Here is a 19253-nt window from a genome sequence, read left to right as displayed (position 1 = left end):
CCTCTGTGCCATCCAGTGTGCTGCTAATGCTGCATTTGCTAAAATTGATACTGGCTGCCTGTGCGTTTTCGCATTTATCATCTTTTATTGAATGGTATGATGGACTGCCATCACATACCTGCACACACCACATACTTTCACACAGCATGTTACTAGTTCTGTCGAGAAAGTACGAGGACTACGGTAACAAATAAGAAAACTTTGCTAGGACTGTTTATTATCCGCCCAATGTAAAGGGGCAAGCCTTAGAATCAAATCCAATATGTAAAATGATGATGTCACAGATGATGAACATTTGTTTCACATTTGGTTTTCTCATGTGGGCCCTTTTTGGGGCAAGGAGAGGCACTGGTGTACCACTTCATTCTTTGCCTTTCTGTGTCTTAATCTTACTCTGAACGCTCATATTTGATCACTGCTTGTCATACTGTTGAAAAAAAATCTGGATTGAACTACACGTTTCAACAATCCGCCACAAATCGCCTCATAAGTTTCCTTCTGTTGTTTGGAGCCTTTGCAGAAAACCTCTGAAACCAATTTAGTACAAACTTTCATCAGCTTCAAATCATCTGACACAGTTTAAGTCACAGTGAATTTCTGTAAATTCATTATTCACAATCATCTTCACACTTGCATGTGATCAGAGATCAAAAGATTTTTCACTTTCACCACTTTTTCCTTGTTTGGCTTGTTGACGGAAGTTCTGCGCATTGCTCGCCCTTCGACATCCTTGATTTCTTCCTTTGAAATCTTATGCCCCTCGAAAAATTGTTTTTTGATGTGTTGTTCTCTCCGCAGGCTTCACATATCATGCCGGAAGACTCGGCACTGGGTTATTTCAGTTTCGTGCAGAGCTTTATTGCAAATGCTGCTGTTCTGTTTTGTGCTGCACCATGATTCCTGGTGACACAACAAAAAGAACAGCTCACCTTATTCACAGTCCACACTGCTAAGACTCTGGGGCACCACAGGGAGGCCACCCTGCATTCTGTTCTGTTTGCTAGAAAAAAAATAATTTACAATAAGTTTTAGGCAGGCTTGCATGTTGTGTTCATATGGAAATTTATTAGTGGTTGTTTTCACTTTTATGTTTCGTTGGAAGTCCAGTGCAGTGTCATTAGCTCAAGTTTTTTTGTGTGTACTATTTACTGCTTTATACAGCATTGCGTGGCATTCTTTTGCAGAATAACAAGAGTGGCTACAACCTCAGGCGAGCGAAGGCTACTTCTACTTGCCACTAGGACCACCACTGCGTCGTGCCATGGGATGTTCCCAAGAGGCTTACAGTTGCATGCAGTAAGAAGCAATTCTTCGTCAGTGCAAGCTTGCTGCAAGCTTCAGACATTGTACTTTATTTCTGTCCTGACTGGTTCAACAATATCTGTTTCATGTATCGTTTCTTTCTTAGGCACCTGTCACATTTTTTTCTGAGGCTAAGTATTGGCAACTAACTGGGTGAAAATGGGTTTATTATTTTTATTCATCAAAATACTCCTGCTTGCTACTTTTCAGGTAAGCTTTAATGATCTTGTGATGCAAAAGGCATCCCTTTGTTTTAACTGCCGACAGCATCATTTGCAGTTTAGCTTTCCAACTGCGGCTGAACATAACAGCTAGAGGTGGCATCCCAGTTATCCGGCATTTTTTTGTTTGATTTGGATTATGTGCTCTGCTCTAGTGAGCTTTTTTTTTTGTCTTGTGCAACGACGATGCTGCACGGTTTCAAAGCAGTCTGCAGGATGTACACATTGCTTTCAACTGTCCGCTTGTCACTTAGCTGGTTTTTCACTGGTAATATTACCGACTTGGTTCTTGTTGAGGGCTATTATGCACGGCCCTCGCAGGTGCGGTAAACAATAGAGTTCATTGTTTAAAGCACCCAGGAAATGTGCCCCGCACAGAAGCATGTATCACTTCATTTGCAGGCCCACTCTTGTTGATACATTACAAGCGGTTTTACAGCATTTTCAGGTAATTAAAGCACTCATCACTATTGCATATGTTTACAATTGCTCTGTAGCACTGACCGCATGGAATTGAAGTCAGCTCTGTTTGCCTGGAAGACAGAATTAATGTGTGAATGAGACATTGTGCAGAGAACTCATAAATGCAGGCAAAACTCCCACACAGAACACCCATATAGACTGACAACTGTTAATTGAGGTAACTGATGCAATACTTGTACAGCAAAATGTGCCAAGGGGTATGGCCGTCAGAGGCACACTAACAGGAGGTGTATCTTCTGGCTTACATTTTGAATTGTCAGTACAGTTCTTGTTAAACCGTACCAATGGCCTGTTTTCCTTGAGCATAATTTCTTTTATTTGTTTTCGTGGTACATAATTTTGTATTGATTGTTCAGAAATGACCAGATAAGCACAATCAGATGAGCTAATTTATCTCATGATTATTACAGTATTTCAGTCATCTTTTAGGCCATATGTAAAGATCTGCATTCTTTGCATCTGTATACACTCATCCGTTTACTTGTAATTGTTCATTTCATTCACTGTATTGTAGCCTCATATGCAAATGATTAAAGTTCATCACATAAGGTGCACTGTCTGTTGGTATCTCTTTGGCTTTATAAAATGATATGCTGGAACATGGCAAATTCCTTCACACTATGCTGAACATTATTTACAGCCTCACTTAGTATAGCCTGATCTGTTCTGTGTTTTAATTTTTATTCTGTGAGTACTGTGATCACTCCACGGATGATATCATGAATGTGTATGGATTTTGCCTGGTCGTGTCTGGTGACCAGGAGGGGTTCTGTGTATGCACATCTGTACAGCATTGTATGTTGAAGCATGACTGATGTGCTAGCCTCAAATTCCTAATGCCACTGGCATACTGTGTGAAATGCTATTTTGCAGAGGCATCTGCACTTTTTTTTTTCTTTAGCTTTTGAAAATACCACTATTAATATTTGAAGCATCGCTGAGCAACAGAAATGCTATTGAGAGAATAGCTCGTCTGTATAATTAATAATGACTTTATGTAAATCTATAATTAGTAATGATAATTAATTATATGTACTAATTTTAATAACTATAATTTTATGGGCAGTATATAGACTGGTAAAGAAATTTTGGGCTACAAATTTTTATACAGCTGTTATTCCTGTCAACAGTGGCAGCTGCCTGTGTGAAGATAGTTGCGTTTGGGCTGGCCACTTCTGCAGTGCCTTACATTTAGCACTCTCCAGTGAAATGCACTTTGTTGCTTCATTCCAGCCAAAATATAGGCAGAAAGCCATATCGAGAACATTAGGCCCATATACTATACATTTAATTGTGTTGTAGGCTCAACAATGCTTCCTTTTCACATTTTAGGTGCAAAATAGTAGCTGTGATTATTTGAGCACTGAAGTGCAACATGCTTACTTTGAGTGCATGTTTGTACTGCTCTCTGAGCATGTGAATCTTAAAAAAGTAGACATTTGCTGTCCGTTTATACAAATGCAAAGTACAGTAATACCAACTTGGAAGGACTGTGTTAAATTATTTTTCCATAAGTGCCCCCCAGAAAGTTTACAGCATGCTAGGTTGTTCAATAAAAGTTGCAAAAAAACAATGAATGAAATGGCCTTTCAGCGAATCTAATTGCTGGTATAATATTTGATAGCCTGCTTGAAATGAACTGAAAATAAGGGCATTAAACAGTTAATTTCATATTATCCTACTTGAAGAAGGTCCTAGCCAATAGTTTTTTTCTCCTGCTTTTTTCTCTTTCCTTTGCTTCGACCTATGTATGTTTTTTTTTTTTCCAATATCTGCTTTCTGTTCTGCTCTGAGCACCTAGAAGATACCCAGCTGGGCAGCTGAGCATCTCTCATGTTGCTCCTTCACACATTGTGCCTGTTACCAACTCTACAAATGGACTCTATGCACTTGTTCATTCTCCACAGGGAATAAGTGTTCAACACCAATATTTGCGCAATCGGGGGTAACAAATATAAGTCCAAGGGAGGGAAATCTTTGCAGGGAGCGGCAGAAAATTAGATAGGTGGATGATAAGTTCTCAGGGGGTCAAGTGCATGCAGTTCGCACAGAACCATGTAAATTGGAGAATATGGGAGAGGCATTTGCCCTGCAGTAGGTATAGTTAGGCGAGTGCCCCCATACATAATACGCCATGCATATAAACCATCTGGGCGAGTGTGGGAGAGGTCTGGGAACTTAGTTTTGAGCAAATTCACCAGGTAGCATGACAACCCAGTAAAGGAACCATTTTAACCAACTGGAATCTCAATTGGACTCAGTGGGTTTTAGTTGGAACTTTTTCCAAATGGGCAGTCAAACTGGACTCTCCGATGTGTTCCAATTGGAATTTATTCCATCGGGAACCCATTGGAAACTCCATTTGGAAGTCACATTCTAAATGGATAGTCCATTTGGAATTCTCATTCCATTTGGTTCCAATTGGATATGCCAAGACTGCAATTTGTAAATAACTATAGTATTAATCAGTTCATGTTCCACATGAATACTCAGTTGGATGAATCTTTGCCATATAGTGCAGTTGGTCAAACCCATTGAATCCAATGGGTCTTTCCGATTGGTCTGTCCAACTGCACAAAGTGTGTCCATGGGAACATTTGCATATTTCTTCACAGAAAGAAAGCATAATATGCTATTAATAATAAAAACTATCAGTGGCTTAGCCTGCTAAACCAAATTCATCATCTACACTATCAGTGCAAAAATTAGATGAAATAACTGCACTTGAATAGTAAGTAAGAGTCACTGGTCCCAGCATGATGGTAGGATGAGTGGTGTATGTAATTTTGTGTTATATGTTACTGTGAAACTGTATATTGTGTTTCTTGTGTGAGATGTATGCTTGCCTGTACCCCTTAATTTTCATCAAGCATGTAATTATCAGTTTCTACATGCATAGTAAACATGCAAGTTGTCAGTGTTCCTTTTGTCCCAGTTGGCATATCACATTGAACCCCTTGTGTGCAATAAGTGTGGCCCAGTTTAGTTCAGTCGTTCAGTCGTGTCCGACTCTTCGTGTCCGACTCTTCGTGACCCTATAGACCATGTCATGCCACGCTTTCCGGTCTCTCACTATCTTCCTAACATCACATAACTTCATCTGCAGTGCCTCGAGGATGCCATCTAACCATCGCGTTCGCTGCCTACCCTTTCTCCGGCGACCCTCAGCCTTTCCCAACATCAAATCTTTCTCCAGCGACTCCTCTCTTCTCATCAGATGGCCAAAGTAGCTGAGCTTTAACTTTAGAATTTGACCCTCCAATGAGCAGTCAGGGTTTATGGTCGACAATATCGACTGATTTGATCTTCTGGCAGTCCAAGGAACTCTCAAGAGTCTTCGCCAGCACCACAATTCAAACGCATCAATTCTTCGGCGGTCAGCCTTTTTCACAGTCCAACTCTCGCATCCCTTGGATCCCCAGCCGAGCGCATTAAACAACCGCACCACGCCTGGGATTGTGAAACGCACGTCTAATTCTCCTTGTCTACCTTGAGGATGATGCTAATGATAGCAATGATGCTGCAATTAGTAATAATGGCAATGAGGACATTAACAAAAATAATGACGGTGCATTTAGTTGATATAATAATGAGAGCAAATGTAATGCACCGTATGCACCAACAATGCTTAGACTTTCGCATTTCTGCAGTGTAGGTTCCATGGTGCTCTCAGAATTTTAGTCACCCTGCTGTAGCACTTGGCGACAAGCTGCTGTAATTATAATCCCTACCTCAGCCTCCAGCTGTTGCAGAGCGACTGACCAATGGGATGCAAGGGAAGTTAAAGGGCACTAAAAGGGTGCGTGCCCCCGAAGGTAAGCAAACCCGATTATACTGCAGGAATAGCTTGTGATCCCCTTGCAAAAAAATTTGGTCTAGCATATTTACAGCGCTACCAATTTAAACGGGCGATTAAAAATGAGATGGCATTTTCCCTCTAAAGTCATACAAAAGCCTGAGCGAGAAAAAAAAATGACGACGATTACGGTACTTTCTAATGCGAAATTTGAGCGCAGCTCGTCAGCTTTTTCAGCTTTTCTATAGATTTAGGCAACAAATTCGAGCAAGACATATATGTACAATTACAGACAACTGGTTACGAGGGACAATGGCGACGACGACGCGAAATCCAGGAACAGGCGCCAAAGAGCTTAATGCTGGAACGATGCCATTCGAGACATATTTTGAAAAGCGAAGTTTTTTTTTTTTTACCGTGGTGAACTAGGTGTATATAAGCAAGCTACATCAAAATATGATGCTTTTCTCTGTGAGTGTGTGGATTCTCGGTTACTGCACATGTTACCCTGCAGTTCGATGTGGGCGCTCGCATTATTCATGAATTATCTTTGCAGTGCGCACCATTTGTGGTCGCGTCTTCCACTTGAGCTGTAAAGCGTGCCTTTCATAATTGTTTCACACGAATGTAAAGGCGAAGTGTTGGTCACTTGTTTCTGTGGACACCTGAATCGCGCCGGAAGGGGAGGAAGGAAGGGGAGAGTGAAAGTCCACTTGAGCTCTGAAGCGTGCCTTTCAAAGTTGGTTCACATGAATGGAAAGGCGCAGTATCTGTCACACTTGTTTCTGTGGACACCTGAATCGCGCCGTAAGGGGAGGAAGGAAGGTGCGAGTGAAAGTCCACTTGAGCTGTGAAGCGTGCCTTTCATAATTGGTTCACATGAATGGAAAGGCGCAGTATCTGTCTCACTCGTTTTCTGTGGACACAGCAACCGCGCCGTAAGGGAAGGAAGGAAGGTGGGAGTGAAAGTGGAGCTGGTTACGAGGGACGACGCCGCCGCGAAACCCAGGAACGGGCGCCAAAGAGCTGCGCTCTAAAACAGCCTACGAACCTATCAAAGGGGGTAAATTAACGTCGCGGCCCAACGGACCGTTTGAGCGTCCCAATGGAGACGCATCGACGAGCAGCGCGTACGTGGGCAAGCCCAGAGCAATTTGAACAGGTGGCATCGAAACTGTCTACACAGAATCCGCTTAAATGTGTCATACACAAACTACTTCCTACATAATATTAGCATAGCGAGCAGGCCTCTGTGCTCTACATGTGATGTGTGTGAAAATTTTGAACATTTGGTAACCTCCTGTCAACGGTTTACTGCACATCGCAGGACACTGCGCAATAATTTAAGCTTACCTAAAGAAACAACCTTGCGCCTTGAACATGTCCTGGGTCCTTGGTGCGACGGATCGTCTGCTGCGAGGGCTACCAAGGCCTTACTAACTTTTCTGAAGGACACAGGGTTGATTAATACCCTTTAAAACTCATCTGTGTGTGATTATGTGCGTGTGAAAGTTAACTTTTCTTAAGGACACAGGGTTGATCAATACCCTTTAAAACTCATCTGTGTGTGCTTATGTGCGTGTGAAAGTGTGCGACACCGATTCTCTTTTTTTTTCTCATTTATTTCCCCTTCCCCTCCCACAATCTGTCACCCTCATCCCTCAACCATCATCAGGAGTAGCATGCTAGGCTTACCACCAGGCAGACATCTGTTGCCATTAAAATATATCTCTCTCTCTCTCCAGAGCAAGAGCCCCCCGTCGGTGGTTTGGTTTGATTTGCGGGGTTTAATGTCCAAAAGCGACTCAGGCTATGATTGATGCCGCAGTGGAGGGCGCCGGAAATTTCGATTACTTGGTGTTCTCGAACGTGCGCTGCATCGCACAGCACACGGTCGCTTTGGTTTTCGCCTCCATCGAAAAGCGGATGGGATGCGATCCCGCATCCTTGGGCACAGTAACCACTGCACCATCATAGAGAAACATATTTCTCTATGGCACCACCCCGGCGGGGCACACCCGTCGGTGGTGGTTGTTGTTGCGACGTAGGAGCCACCACTGATTGATTGATTTATATGAAAGGAAAGGCGCGATAACTGTCTCACTTGTTTTCTGTGGACACCTCAACCGCGCCGTAAGGGAAAGGAGGAAGGTGGGAGTGATAGTGGAAAGAGAGAAAGAGGAGCCGTAGTGGAGGGCTGCGGAGTAATTTCGACCACTTGGGGATCTTTAACGTACGCTGACATCGCACAGCACACGGACGCCTCTTCGTTTCGCCTCCATCGAAACGCAGCCGCCGAGGTCGGGTTCGAACAGTAGACGGGCGTATAGCAGCCACCACTAGTCTCGTGCGGACAGAGGAAAAATGAGAGGAGAAATAAATAAATTGCCCCGCTGGGGTGGCGCACTGGTTACGGCGCTCGGCTACTGTTCCCAAGGATGCGGGATGGAATGCCGGCCTCTGTGGCCGCTTTTCGATGGAGGCGGAAAGCAAGGCGCCCTGTGCGATGTCAGTGCACGTTAAAGAACCCCAGGAGCTAGAAATTTCCGGAGCCCTCCACTACGGCGTCTCTCATAGCCTGAGTTGCTTTGGATGTTAAACCCCACAAACCAAACCAAAAAGAAATAAATTGAGCGAGAGAGTCAGAAAGACGCGTGTCGCGGCACCCGTCGTCCAGCACCAAAGCGGCGGCGGGTGCAATGACGGCCTGTATAACAGGGGCAAACGCCGGTAGCCAACGATCGAGCTCCCACCGTGGCAGAGCCTGATTCGTAGCTCCGTAGTATGGTCTCTGGGAAGAATTGCTAGTCTTCCGTCCCCGCGCTCCTCCCTATGGAATGGGGTGTCCGCTCTCGTAATGTCTCGGCGGCTGGGTTTCGATGGAGGCGAAACGAAGAGGCGTCCGTGTGCTGTGCGATGTCAGCGCACGTTAAAGATCCCCAGGTGGTCGAAATTACTCCGCTCCGTAGCCCTCCACTACGGCTCCTCTTTCTCTCTTTTCACTTGCAATCCAACCTTCCTCCCTTCCCTTACGGCGCGGATGAGGTGTCCACAGAAAACAAGTGAGACAGTTACCGCGCCTTTCTCTTCCTATAAATCAATCAATCAACCTCGTAATGCATGCGGCGGTGGCGCTGCACGCAGTCGCGATGCGGCTGCTTCCCTGTAGATATAGTGCCGCAGCCGGCGTTGTTCTTCCCCGGCAATGCTGCGGGCGGTCGTACGTAGTTGCCGGTTTCGTGCGTGTTTTATTTTACTTGTCGCGACGGGAGCGCTTGAAACCATGCTTCCGGTGCGCATATTTCTCAAGCTTATTACAGTCGACAACAAGGCGAATATTGGATACATATAGTCCTTTCCGCAGACAGCCCAGCAGAAAAAAAAAAAAAAAAAAATCATGTTCGATCAACTGCAGCGTGCCGTCTGCTGTAAACAGATTTCTTGGAAAATTAAAAGTATACCTGACGACATGAACGGCGAGCGCATCCACTTTAGAGAACGAAAAACTGTCTGTGCGTGTAGTAGCGACGAAAACAGGGAGGTTGAAGAACTGGGAGGGGAGTGGGGAAGAAAGCTGACGCCAGGTAGAAAGGAAACAAATTGAGAGGTCAGGGATGCACATATATGTGGGCATTTAGAAAAACTGCCGCAAAGATGAAGAAGAGGTACACAGATAAGAATGGGAAAAAAAAAAAGCAAAGAGATAAGCAAAAAAGGAGGAGGGCCAAAGAAGCGTAATTCAGAAAAGAGGAAGTTAAGTATCTAACGCAGAGCTATGAGCACACATACAGTATTAAAACAAAACGCTGCAGTCAGATATAGGGGTAAGTGGGGTTTCCAAATTGTAGATATTGGGGCTTTAATTGGCGGCGGAGGGGGTCAATTTGCAAATAGCACACCAACATAAGAAATTCCTTTCCTTCGTTAGAATGCTTGGACGTTTTTAGCCAAGTCATCCTTGCAATTCTGACTGGGTAATGAGCTTGTGAGATGAAGCATATAGCTGATTGTTCGGAATAGGGGTGCGGAAGGGGAAATTGAAAAGAGGGGTTCAGTGCCTCTCACCCCTGCGTACTATATTAGATAATTGTGCTCCTACTGTCGCCCCCGTCAATTCGGGGATGAAAGGCGGGTAGAAGCACAATTGCCTATTGTAGTGCGCGTGATCCTGATCGGAATGGGGTGCCTTTCACAGTGCTGCAAACATATTTTAAGACGAAGTATAGTCTGAGGTGAGCGCGGACAAAAGCTATACTTCCTTTCTTGTTCCGCCTAGTCCGTGGCATCAGATCAATGAGCAGTTTTCAATGATGAGTGACGGGGTTTGGTTAATAGTGAAGAGAAATGTGTTCGCAAATGTATACGCTGTAATCACGCGTACACTGCATCTACACCCCGAAGATAATGGGAAAAGAAAAACTGCTCCTGCGCATCTCTTTCAGAGCCTCGTGCAGTGTAGGAAAGCAAAAAAAAAAAAAAAAAAAAAAAACCGAAGTCAATGCTGCATCCACATTTAGAACGTTTAGGTGATAAATTCATAATTAACAGCAGTGTCCAAATGTAGCCTTTTCAGGTAATCTAAAACACTATTCATGTGCGAAAATTATTAAGAAAAACAGAGGCTGACGAAAGCGCACAGTTGAAAGCGACCGTTAGCCGTGCTGGCTGAGCCGTGCGGCCGGCTCACCCGCGCGCGCACCCGCCGACCGACCGCATCCCGACTGCGTACAGCGCCACCGCTTCATGCACTACGGAGGCGACCCCTCCGCGGGCTCGAGACGGAAGGCTAGCAAGTCTTTCCGTACCATACCCTAAGGCCGGGAGGAGCCACATCCCGCCCCCTTCGGTTTATTACGATGACATCACGGTTGTCCATGACTTTGAGCATGTCATCACATCCTCCTTTTTGAGCATCAGATATCATTGCACATTTCAGGGCACGAACTACTCCAGAGGGAAATTTTGCTGCAACCAGGTAACAGACAGCTCAGTTCTGCTAAGAAAACAATCTGTACGGCTCAGACTGAGCGCACACGCAAAATATCATCATATCCGCAGTAACGAGAGGATGAACCACTCTGCCCTACCTAATCACTGTGACTCCAGTCGAAGGCGCCTGTGGTTCGGCGTTTGACTCGGCCGGCGTGGGTTCGTATCCCACTTCTCATACCAGTTCGTAGCAGAGTCTGGCCGCAATCAGCTTGAACGTTGCAACGGAGTGCAGACCCTGGTGCGTGGGTAAGCCCAAAGCGAGAGCCAAAGTATTCTAGTTCACTATAGTGGGACTGTAGGAAGAAGGAAAAGAAAATGTACTGGCCTGCTACTGGCTCTGGAGCTGAGCTACCTCCACTGCCTCGTGCGGACGGAAGAGAGAAGAAAGAAAAGGAAGAGGGAAGAAAGACGCACGTCGCAACAGCCGTCGTCCCCCACCGAAGCGGTGGCGGGTGCAATGACGGCCTACATTGCAGACAAATATATACACAGGAACGATGGCGTCACTGTTGTCATGTAACTTGCATGCAGATGCTCATGTCAGCATAAATTGTAAATTTGTTTATAGGAAAAGAAATGCAGTATCTGTCACATTGCATGCTATTTCTAGAATGATAGGTCGCAAATGGGACGTACGTTTCCTGTTGGCTGCATCGGGCTAATTTCGAAATTATCCTGAAGTACAGTAGCCTATTAAGGTGTACTACGTGTTCTTTTGCATCTAACCGATTGTAATTTTTTCTTTCTTTCAGGTTTGAAAACAGGAAATCAGTCTGTGGTCTAAATTGAGTTCAAATGTGGCGCCAGAAAGGAAATTGATGCGGCGCTTCTCACGTTTGCTTTTATATCGAGTGTTTGTTGTAACCATCCTGTAAACGTTTTAATAAACGAGCTCAAAAATGTAATTCACGAGTGAGTTTTTACTTACATTCAAGATAAATGTGTTTGCAAACGACACTGAGTGCGCTGCTCAACAGCTATCACATCCGTTTCGCTTTCGGTTTCGTCTGCGCCTCTTTCGCCGGTAGCTCGCTTTGTGTTGTTCATTTCGTACGCGACAGGAGGCGCGCGGCGCGTTCGCTCGCCAGCGTTGCTCGTTCGGTCGTCTGCAATTTTGGGCGTGAAAGCGGGACCCCGCGCGCGAACCCGTGGTTCGAAGACCTCCGTAGTTGTAACCCTCGCGTGCTTTGGACGTGCCGCTCCCAGTGCCGTCATGTTTTTCGTCGTAGTGATCTTCCTCTGGGCCGTTCTCGGCTCCGGCAACGGCGAGGCCCTCACACAGACTTACGAGAAGGGTTTCGACAAGAGTGCTTGCCAGACTCTGTGCCCCGTTCCGGGCTGCCCTAGAAACACGTCGGTCGACTCGGAACTGAAACTCTCCGAGCGTGGCTTTCCCCTCATCAGAAACTTTGACTTTCCGCCCAAGATGCGCCGTTACACGCCGTTCAGAGGTGAGAGACGCGCTCACAGCGCTCCCTCTTTAAAACGTGTTGCTTTTTCCATATAATGTGCCCGAGCACAAGTGTACCCAGCAATGGGCGTGTTTTTTTTTTTTTTTTATGCGTTCAGTTAGTGTCCGGAATTCAGGGAGTTTGTTTGGAGCTCTAAGCTTGCCGTAGCTGTGGTCATGGGTGTTCTTTTGGCGCGCACATTTTAGTCTCCATCGAAACATGTAGTGCGATTCGGGAACATTGTCGTGGCGAGCGCGGCGCCTGTTAAGCATCAGTGCCGTATTCATATGCTTGATGCTCGGACAGAAACATTAGTCAGTAGATTCCCCGACACTGCTTTGGTCACGGAGCTATTGCCCACTGCTCGTTGTCGTTATCCGTCCGTTTAAACTTTGGCGTTGTTTACTAGGTGTCTTGTGCAGATTAGACGCCGTGCGGCGCCTAAAACGCTCGAGCGGCGAGCGGCAGATTGTGCGCACGGCGCCAGCAAGCTGCGAGGAGGGCGGTGCCTGCTGCCGGCGTTTGGGAGGGGAAATCTCGCGCTCGTGAATTGCGTGCGATCGCGCCGTTTTCGTGGCGTCTGCTGCACGCGCGGCGTGGATGCTTGACCACTCGTGGCGAGCGAGCGGTTTGTCTGGCGACGATTGTTTCGCCGTTGTAAACTTTCGACGACGTGCTAAAACCTCGGCCCTCGATGAGTTAGGCATACAACGTTAATTTTGACAACGTGAGCGTGATCGCACCGTAGATGCCTGTACTTAAAAATGCTCTCAGGAGAAATTGACGGTGGCGTTTATCGAACGTTCGCCACATTTTAATAACTAAGATGGTAGCTTAATTAATTCACTGAAAACAGAAAATCTTATTACTTAGAATAGGTTGAAAGAAAGCGACATGCAGGTGCAGCTGCAACCACCTGTTTTCACACGGTGGGTGACGTCATTGTACTTAGTCTTTTGAAGAAAATCCATGAGGCCGGGCTACATCTCTTTTTCACTTCCCAGCGGTGATATCTGGGTCCTTTTCGGTCTTGAAGTCGAAAAAAAAAAAGAAAAAAAAAACGTTCTCAAGCCATTTTTGCAGTGATAAAATCGTCTAATGTGCTGTCGAATTAATGCTTTTCGGTGGAGGCGAAAAGCAAGGCGTCCGTGTGCTGTGCGATGTCAGCGCACGTTAAAGAACCCCAGGTGGTCGAAATTTCCGGAGTCCTCCACTACGGCGTCTCTCATAGCCTGAGTTGCTTTGGGACGTTAAACCCCACAAACAAACAAACAAATAAACAAACATATCAAGAAGATTTAAACGCAAGAAATTCACGAAGTAGCGTCTTTTTGATTGCGTTTTCGTTGACTACTTGACGCGATAGAACATGTGGTTGGTTGGTTGGTTCATAGGAAGGGAAAGGCGCAGTATCTGTCACACTTGCTCTGTAGACACCTGAACCGCGCCGTAAGGGAAGGGATGAAGGTGGCAGTGAAAGTGGATAGAGAGAAGGGGGGCCGTAGTGGAGGGCTACAGAGTAATTTCGACCACCTGGGGATCTTTAACGTGCGCTGACATCGCACAGCACACGGACGCCACTTCGTTTCGCCTCCATCGAAACGCAGCCGCCGAGGCCGGGATTCGATCCCGGGAACTCCGGCACAGTGGTCGGGCGTCTTACCACTGCACCACCCCGGCGGGGCAGAACATGTGGAGAGATTTTTCAAAATTCTGCTGCACGTGGCCCCCCAAAAAAAAAAAAGAAAACTGAAATTTTATTTTGCCTAGAAATCCATATTTACCTGTCCGCGCGGCAAACGCCTCGCAAAAAACTCGGCGAACTGCGTTAAAATGAATACCGAGTGGCACCTTTGTGAGCAGAACTATAGGTGCAAAACGAAACGGCAATGCTATTTCCTAGAGGTTGCAAATAATAATGGCCAAAACGCGCAGTGGGTGCAACAGAATGTTGTCGCGCTCAACAGAAATTTTCTTGAAGAATATGCTCCAGGTCGGTAAACGGGACTGCGAGGCAGAAAGGGTTGGGCGGAAACGAAAGGCGGGCAGCTGCCCCGCCTTGGTGGTGCAGTGGTAATACGCCCGACTACTGTCCGGAATACCCGTTTCGGTGGAGGCGAAACGAAGAGGCGTCCGTGTGCTGTGTGATGTCAACGCACGTTAAAGATCCCCAGGTGGTCGAAATTACTCCGTAGCCCTCCACTATGGCTCTTCTTTCACTCTTTCCCCTTTAACTCCCACCTTCCTCCCTTCCTTTACGACGCGGTTCAGGTGTCCACAAACTCGTGTGACAGATACTGCGCCTTTCCCTTCCTGTGAACGAATTATTATTATTATTATTATTCAGCTGCCTGTCTTGAAGTGGCATCCCGAACGCTCATTCGGACAGGAGATGAGCTCTAGACACGGAGAGAAACATCGAAAGGATACGCTGGGAATGGGACTGCAAACCGCATGCGCTTTGGAATATGAAGTCGCGATTCACCAAAATGAACTGAAATGATTGGAAACACATAAAATCGAGTCATGGCATGCTATTGCGTGTCCCTAAAGGAAGGAATTCGTCGTATACCCACTTTCTTTCCAACCTGATACCTTTATTCGCACAAGGGCGGACACGCCCGAGAGAGTGCGTGTTATCCGCTGATGCCGCCGTAGAAAACGTTTAGTCGGCTTTCGACAAGACGAAAAGCAGAAACCGAAAACTTTGTACGTCACTGTTTGTGAAGAACCGATATCACAGATGGCGATGGTGATTATGATGATAATTCGATTTTAATGACGCAAAGGTGGCTTGACCAAAGAGTACCCGTGGTTAACGCGATTTTGGCCTGCAGCAAGTGAAGTATAAAAGGTCAAGTTTCCCAAGCACTTCGCCCCACAGAATGCACCAAGCGAGCTAGAGAGCTCGTACCTATCGAGAAAAAAAAAGTATCACAAAGGTTTGGCTTAGTTTGGTTTGGTTTAGGTGTTTAACGTTCCATAGCGACTCAGGCTATGGACGCTGTAGTAGAGGGCTCTGGTTGCTTCGATCATCGGTCTTTAACGTGCACTGACATCGCACAGCACACGGGCGCCGTTTCGCCTTCGTCGAAAAGCGGTTGCCGCGAGCGGGATTCGACCCCAAAGGCAGGAAAGTCCAAATAGCTGCTTTGTTCATAAGGGTTTGGTACGTGTAGGCTTTCTGGAGTGAGCTCTGCATAATGATAAGTCATAAGGAAGCTGTATTCTTTTTTTTCCTCCCCAGTAGAGTCTCTCTAGCCAGATATACCTGTTTCCACGAAGCATGCTATTCAACCGGCTGTGATTTTTCGCGAGGTGGTGAAAATATCTGCTGGTGAGCGCCGCGTTCATGCGTGTACGTTCGATAATATACGGCTTTTAAATTGCGGGGCGCCTGTCTCGGAAGTATTGATCTCAGCTTTGGGTCAAAGGGTGTTGGGGGAGGGAGGAAAGGGGGGGGGGGGGGACTGATAATCGCGAAGAGGCTGATTCGAAAGCTGTCGTCGTTCTCGGCTGCTGTTAAAGCCTCCGTTTTTAAGGAAACAATTTTGTTTACAATGTTCTTTTCGTTCAGCTTTGCACGTCTATAGGTATAGCCGCGTTCAAAGATGCGTGTCGTTTGTTTGCGAGTTTACCTCAGGGGCGTATTTGCAAATTCTGCTCACTTCAGAGCCGCTGCGGTGGAAATCAGCAGCTTATGCATCGTCACGCATCTGAGCCTCAGCATTAGGGAGGCCTTTGCTGCGTAGCCGTCATGTTTGTGTAAAAAAAAAAAAGAAAGAAAGCCTCCGGTCAATGCGATTCGAGCCTCTTAAGGTTACTGAGGAATAAGAGATGCGAGGATAGCCATAGGAGTGTCAGGTTGGCTACCCCGCATTTGGCGAAAGGGAAGATATTTGGAAAGTAGAGAGACGGGAACGAGAGTGATGAGGATGAAAAACGTCACCAGATACTTAAACAGTACTGTACTGACAGTGGTCTTGTTCATGCTGGTCTTATACATTCTACTGTTGATTATATTTTGTGAATTTTTTTTTCACCATAATTTTCCACAGTTAGCTTAATCTTGTACAAGGGCGCGTGTTGCCATCTACTAAGAGAGAAATATAGTTTTTTTTTTATTGCAGAAAAGGGCACATAGGTTGGCTTGAGTTATGTTTGCTTAACCTTTAACGTTGCCCCCAGGGATGAGACCTTGATGGGCGACGACGGGTACACAAGATAAATGCGAATATCTGCAGTGCTTGCACATTCTCACTGTGTCGGACACAGCCGCAAGTCGAAAGGTGCGCTACGGAAAACAACAAAAAAAGGTATTTCCCCGCTGGACTGCGTGTATAGGGGTTACCATGCCACGAACCAAGCCCCCAAAAGTCCGGTTATACTTTCTTTCCTTTTACAGAAACAATCGCTGTATATAAATGACGGAGTTTTTCCGAGGAAAACGGAATCGGAGTCGTGGCATCGGATTTAGGAGGCCCTCGCACTCACCCGAACGCCTAGTCATCATTTACCGCGCTCTGCCGGATCAAAGACACTTTATTGCTTCATCTCATACTTCTATTAAAGGTCTCAAATCTCTCATCGCACAGTTCTGACTACTAAGCGCTCACAGCAGTCTTGGTAAAGAGTTCCCCGAAGCCGCGGAATATATTGTCACGATGTTGGTGACCGGGGCTAGCTTAACTAAGCCGGTACAGGCGAAATTCCACGATCCAAATTCTAGGTATCTCCTGCAAGTGCGGAGCCGGCTCACTTCGTATTTTGCTCCGAGCGCCACTTCAACGTCTTTCGCTCCGAGCTCCCCCTGGCAATATGCTTGCGGTGCGTAGCATGTACCTTTGCGAAAGGCGAGCGTTTGCCGCTTCTCTTCCGCGTTTTGATGGCGGCCGACTCGGTCGGGTTCGAACCCGGGTACTCCGGCACAGTAGTCGGGCGTCTTACCACTGCACCACCCCGGCGGGGCTGAACGCGCCGTAAGAACGGGGGGAACGTGGGAGAAAGAAAGAGGCGCCGTAGTGGGGGGGTCTCCGGAGTAATTTAGACCACCTGGAGATGTTCCTTTGTTTTGCATTCGCAGGATGATTTTTTTTTTTTTGTATGCTGCGGTGGCTCTGCCGTATGAGATACCGGGTGTGGAGGCATAGTGAGTGAGTGAGAGAGAGAGAGAGAGAGAGAGAGAGAGAGAGAGAGAGAGAGAGAGAGAGAGAGAGAGAGAGATAAAACAAAAAACCCCAAGGTTAAGGGCTCCCTCCTGGGCTGTGTGTGAAATAACTAAATTATTATGTCGTATAGAAGTTGCGCCTTGTATCCGCGTGCAAAACAGCTGCAGTTCCTCTGCAATGGTGGTTATCTGGAGTAAAACCATGCGAGACGGCGGGTCACACATACATAACGCACATGCGTGCATGTACACGCATTGCTCAACAAACTGCCCTCACTTACCTTTGCCGGTGCAGGTGCATATAAATGTTGCGCCAGGTTGGGTAAGGGTCAGAGGACGCCAGAAAGAGCGGATGTACAGCTGGGCTGTAAAGCTGAACGGCGGCATATTATTTTCTGCTGCGGTTTAAAGCTACCAGTTTTCCCATCCTACTCCAAACCTACTCTCGTGCTTATATTGAAGACCAACGTGCATGTAATATTTCGGGTGTCCCAGCTAAACTGTAACTAAATTAAAGAAAACTGACTGTTTCATAGGAGTGAAACGAACTCAAAGCTGTTGTGGGTTGTGTGGCTTTGTCTGCAGTGTTTGGTTTTCTTTCTGTAAAGTTGGCAAATTAGTTCAGACTAACTATAAATATCAGCTTCGGGAAGGAAGCTCAGTATGAAAGTTGCAGATCACCTTCAATTACAGCCTGCTGGAATGTCTGTAGAAAGGTGCCGTATGCGTAGGTTTTCTTACCTTCAGCAAAAACATGCGCACGTAATTCAAAATCTGCCACTCTGCAGTAGTGCTATGCTTGAGCGCACCACGGCTCGCTTTGAAATAGGGAGAGAAAAGTAAACACTATCGCAGTTGGGCACGCCTTCTTTGACAGGGCTTTCCCTTTACACTGGGCACGGAATATGTGAAATGAGCGGATTTGGTTTCTGAAGTCCTATCAGGTGCGCTCAGTAGCAGCGGGCTAATATTAAATTTCGAACCCTTTACTTTAGTGTAAAAAAAAGAAAAAAGAATAAAGCTACGTAAGCGGAATTTTGTTAATGCAAAAGCATTTTGGGTGTTATGAAGGGGGGTAGCTGTCACGGTTGTCAGATGACAAAACGGGATGAGGGGAATGTTCTCTCTCACCTTGTAGGGGAAAGGTGTCAGAGACAAAAGGCTCGGGTATGAAAGATATAATAGAAGTCGTTTTTGTTTTTTTTTTTTTACTTAGTGAGCGGAGTAGAAAAGGGGCAAACTATCGCACTTCCTCTGTATCGAACTGTTCGCCCTGAATTTTTCAATTTGATCTTCAAATTTCAAATTGATCTTTATTTTTGCCCGAAACTGCAGTAACTGGTTGGCTCCGGAAGGTTCCGGAAATTTTGACCACCTGCGGTTCTTTAACGTGCACCGACATCGCACAGCACACGGGCGCCTTGCCTTCCGCCTTCTTCTCAAGGCGGCCGTCGCTTCTGGGATCTAATTCCGCCTCCCTGGGCATAGTAGTAGAGCGCCCTAACCACTGCAACACCGTGGTGGGGCATGCAGTAACTGGAAAGGTTCTTAAGTAGCCTTACCGAATCAGCTAAGAGCAATAAGAAAAACATTGTAGACCACGCCACGCTGCCTTCAGCTTCACTGAGTTGGTTCCAGTGGTTATATAGGACACTTTAACGTGGTAGTTTCACCACTGGGATGAAAGCACGCGCCGCCTACGAGTATGAAATGTCGTGACCTGTTTTTACATATTTCCTAATGCCCTGTGGCAGTAAGCAACACGCTATATAAAAAAAAAATGCGCGTGGAGGATCCCGGAAAAAAAAAAATTGCGCGGTCGTTTGAAAACGGTGAAGAAA

At 46.2% G+C, this 19253-nt stretch overlaps 2 protein-coding genes across 3 annotated transcripts in view; both read left to right on the top strand.

The window, feature by feature from the left end:
* Window positions 1-2558, top strand: part of LOC146198756 (uncharacterized) — a 43073-nt gene extending 40515 nt beyond the window's left edge. For both annotated transcript variants that reach the window (XM_084594257.1, XM_084594256.1), the window contains exon 9: window positions 1185-2558. In XM_084594257.1, the coding sequence (XP_084450383.1) occupies window positions 1185-1241 (57 nt within the window). In that variant the 3' untranslated portion in view covers window positions 1242-2558. The remainder of the gene's footprint in view (window positions 1-1184) is intronic.
* A 9275-nt stretch (window positions 2559-11833) lies between these two features.
* LOC146198754 (uncharacterized) overlaps window positions 11834-19253 on the top strand; it is a 119981-nt gene continuing 112561 nt past the window's right edge. The window contains exon 1 of the mRNA XM_084594255.1: window positions 11834-12245. Coding sequence (XP_084450381.1) covers window positions 12008-12245 — 238 coding nt within the window. The 5' untranslated portion in view covers window positions 11834-12007. The remainder of the gene's footprint in view (window positions 12246-19253) is intronic.

The sequence above is a fragment of the Amblyomma maculatum genome, chromosome 2 (assembly GCF_055883805.1).
Source record: "Amblyomma maculatum isolate TAMU_Amacu chromosome 2, ASM5588380v1, whole genome shotgun sequence".
NCBI lineage: Eukaryota > Metazoa > Arthropoda > Arachnida > Ixodida > Ixodidae > Amblyomma > Amblyomma maculatum.
The sequence above is the reverse complement of the archived record's forward strand: the minus strand, read 5'-3'. Positions and strand labels throughout refer to the sequence as shown.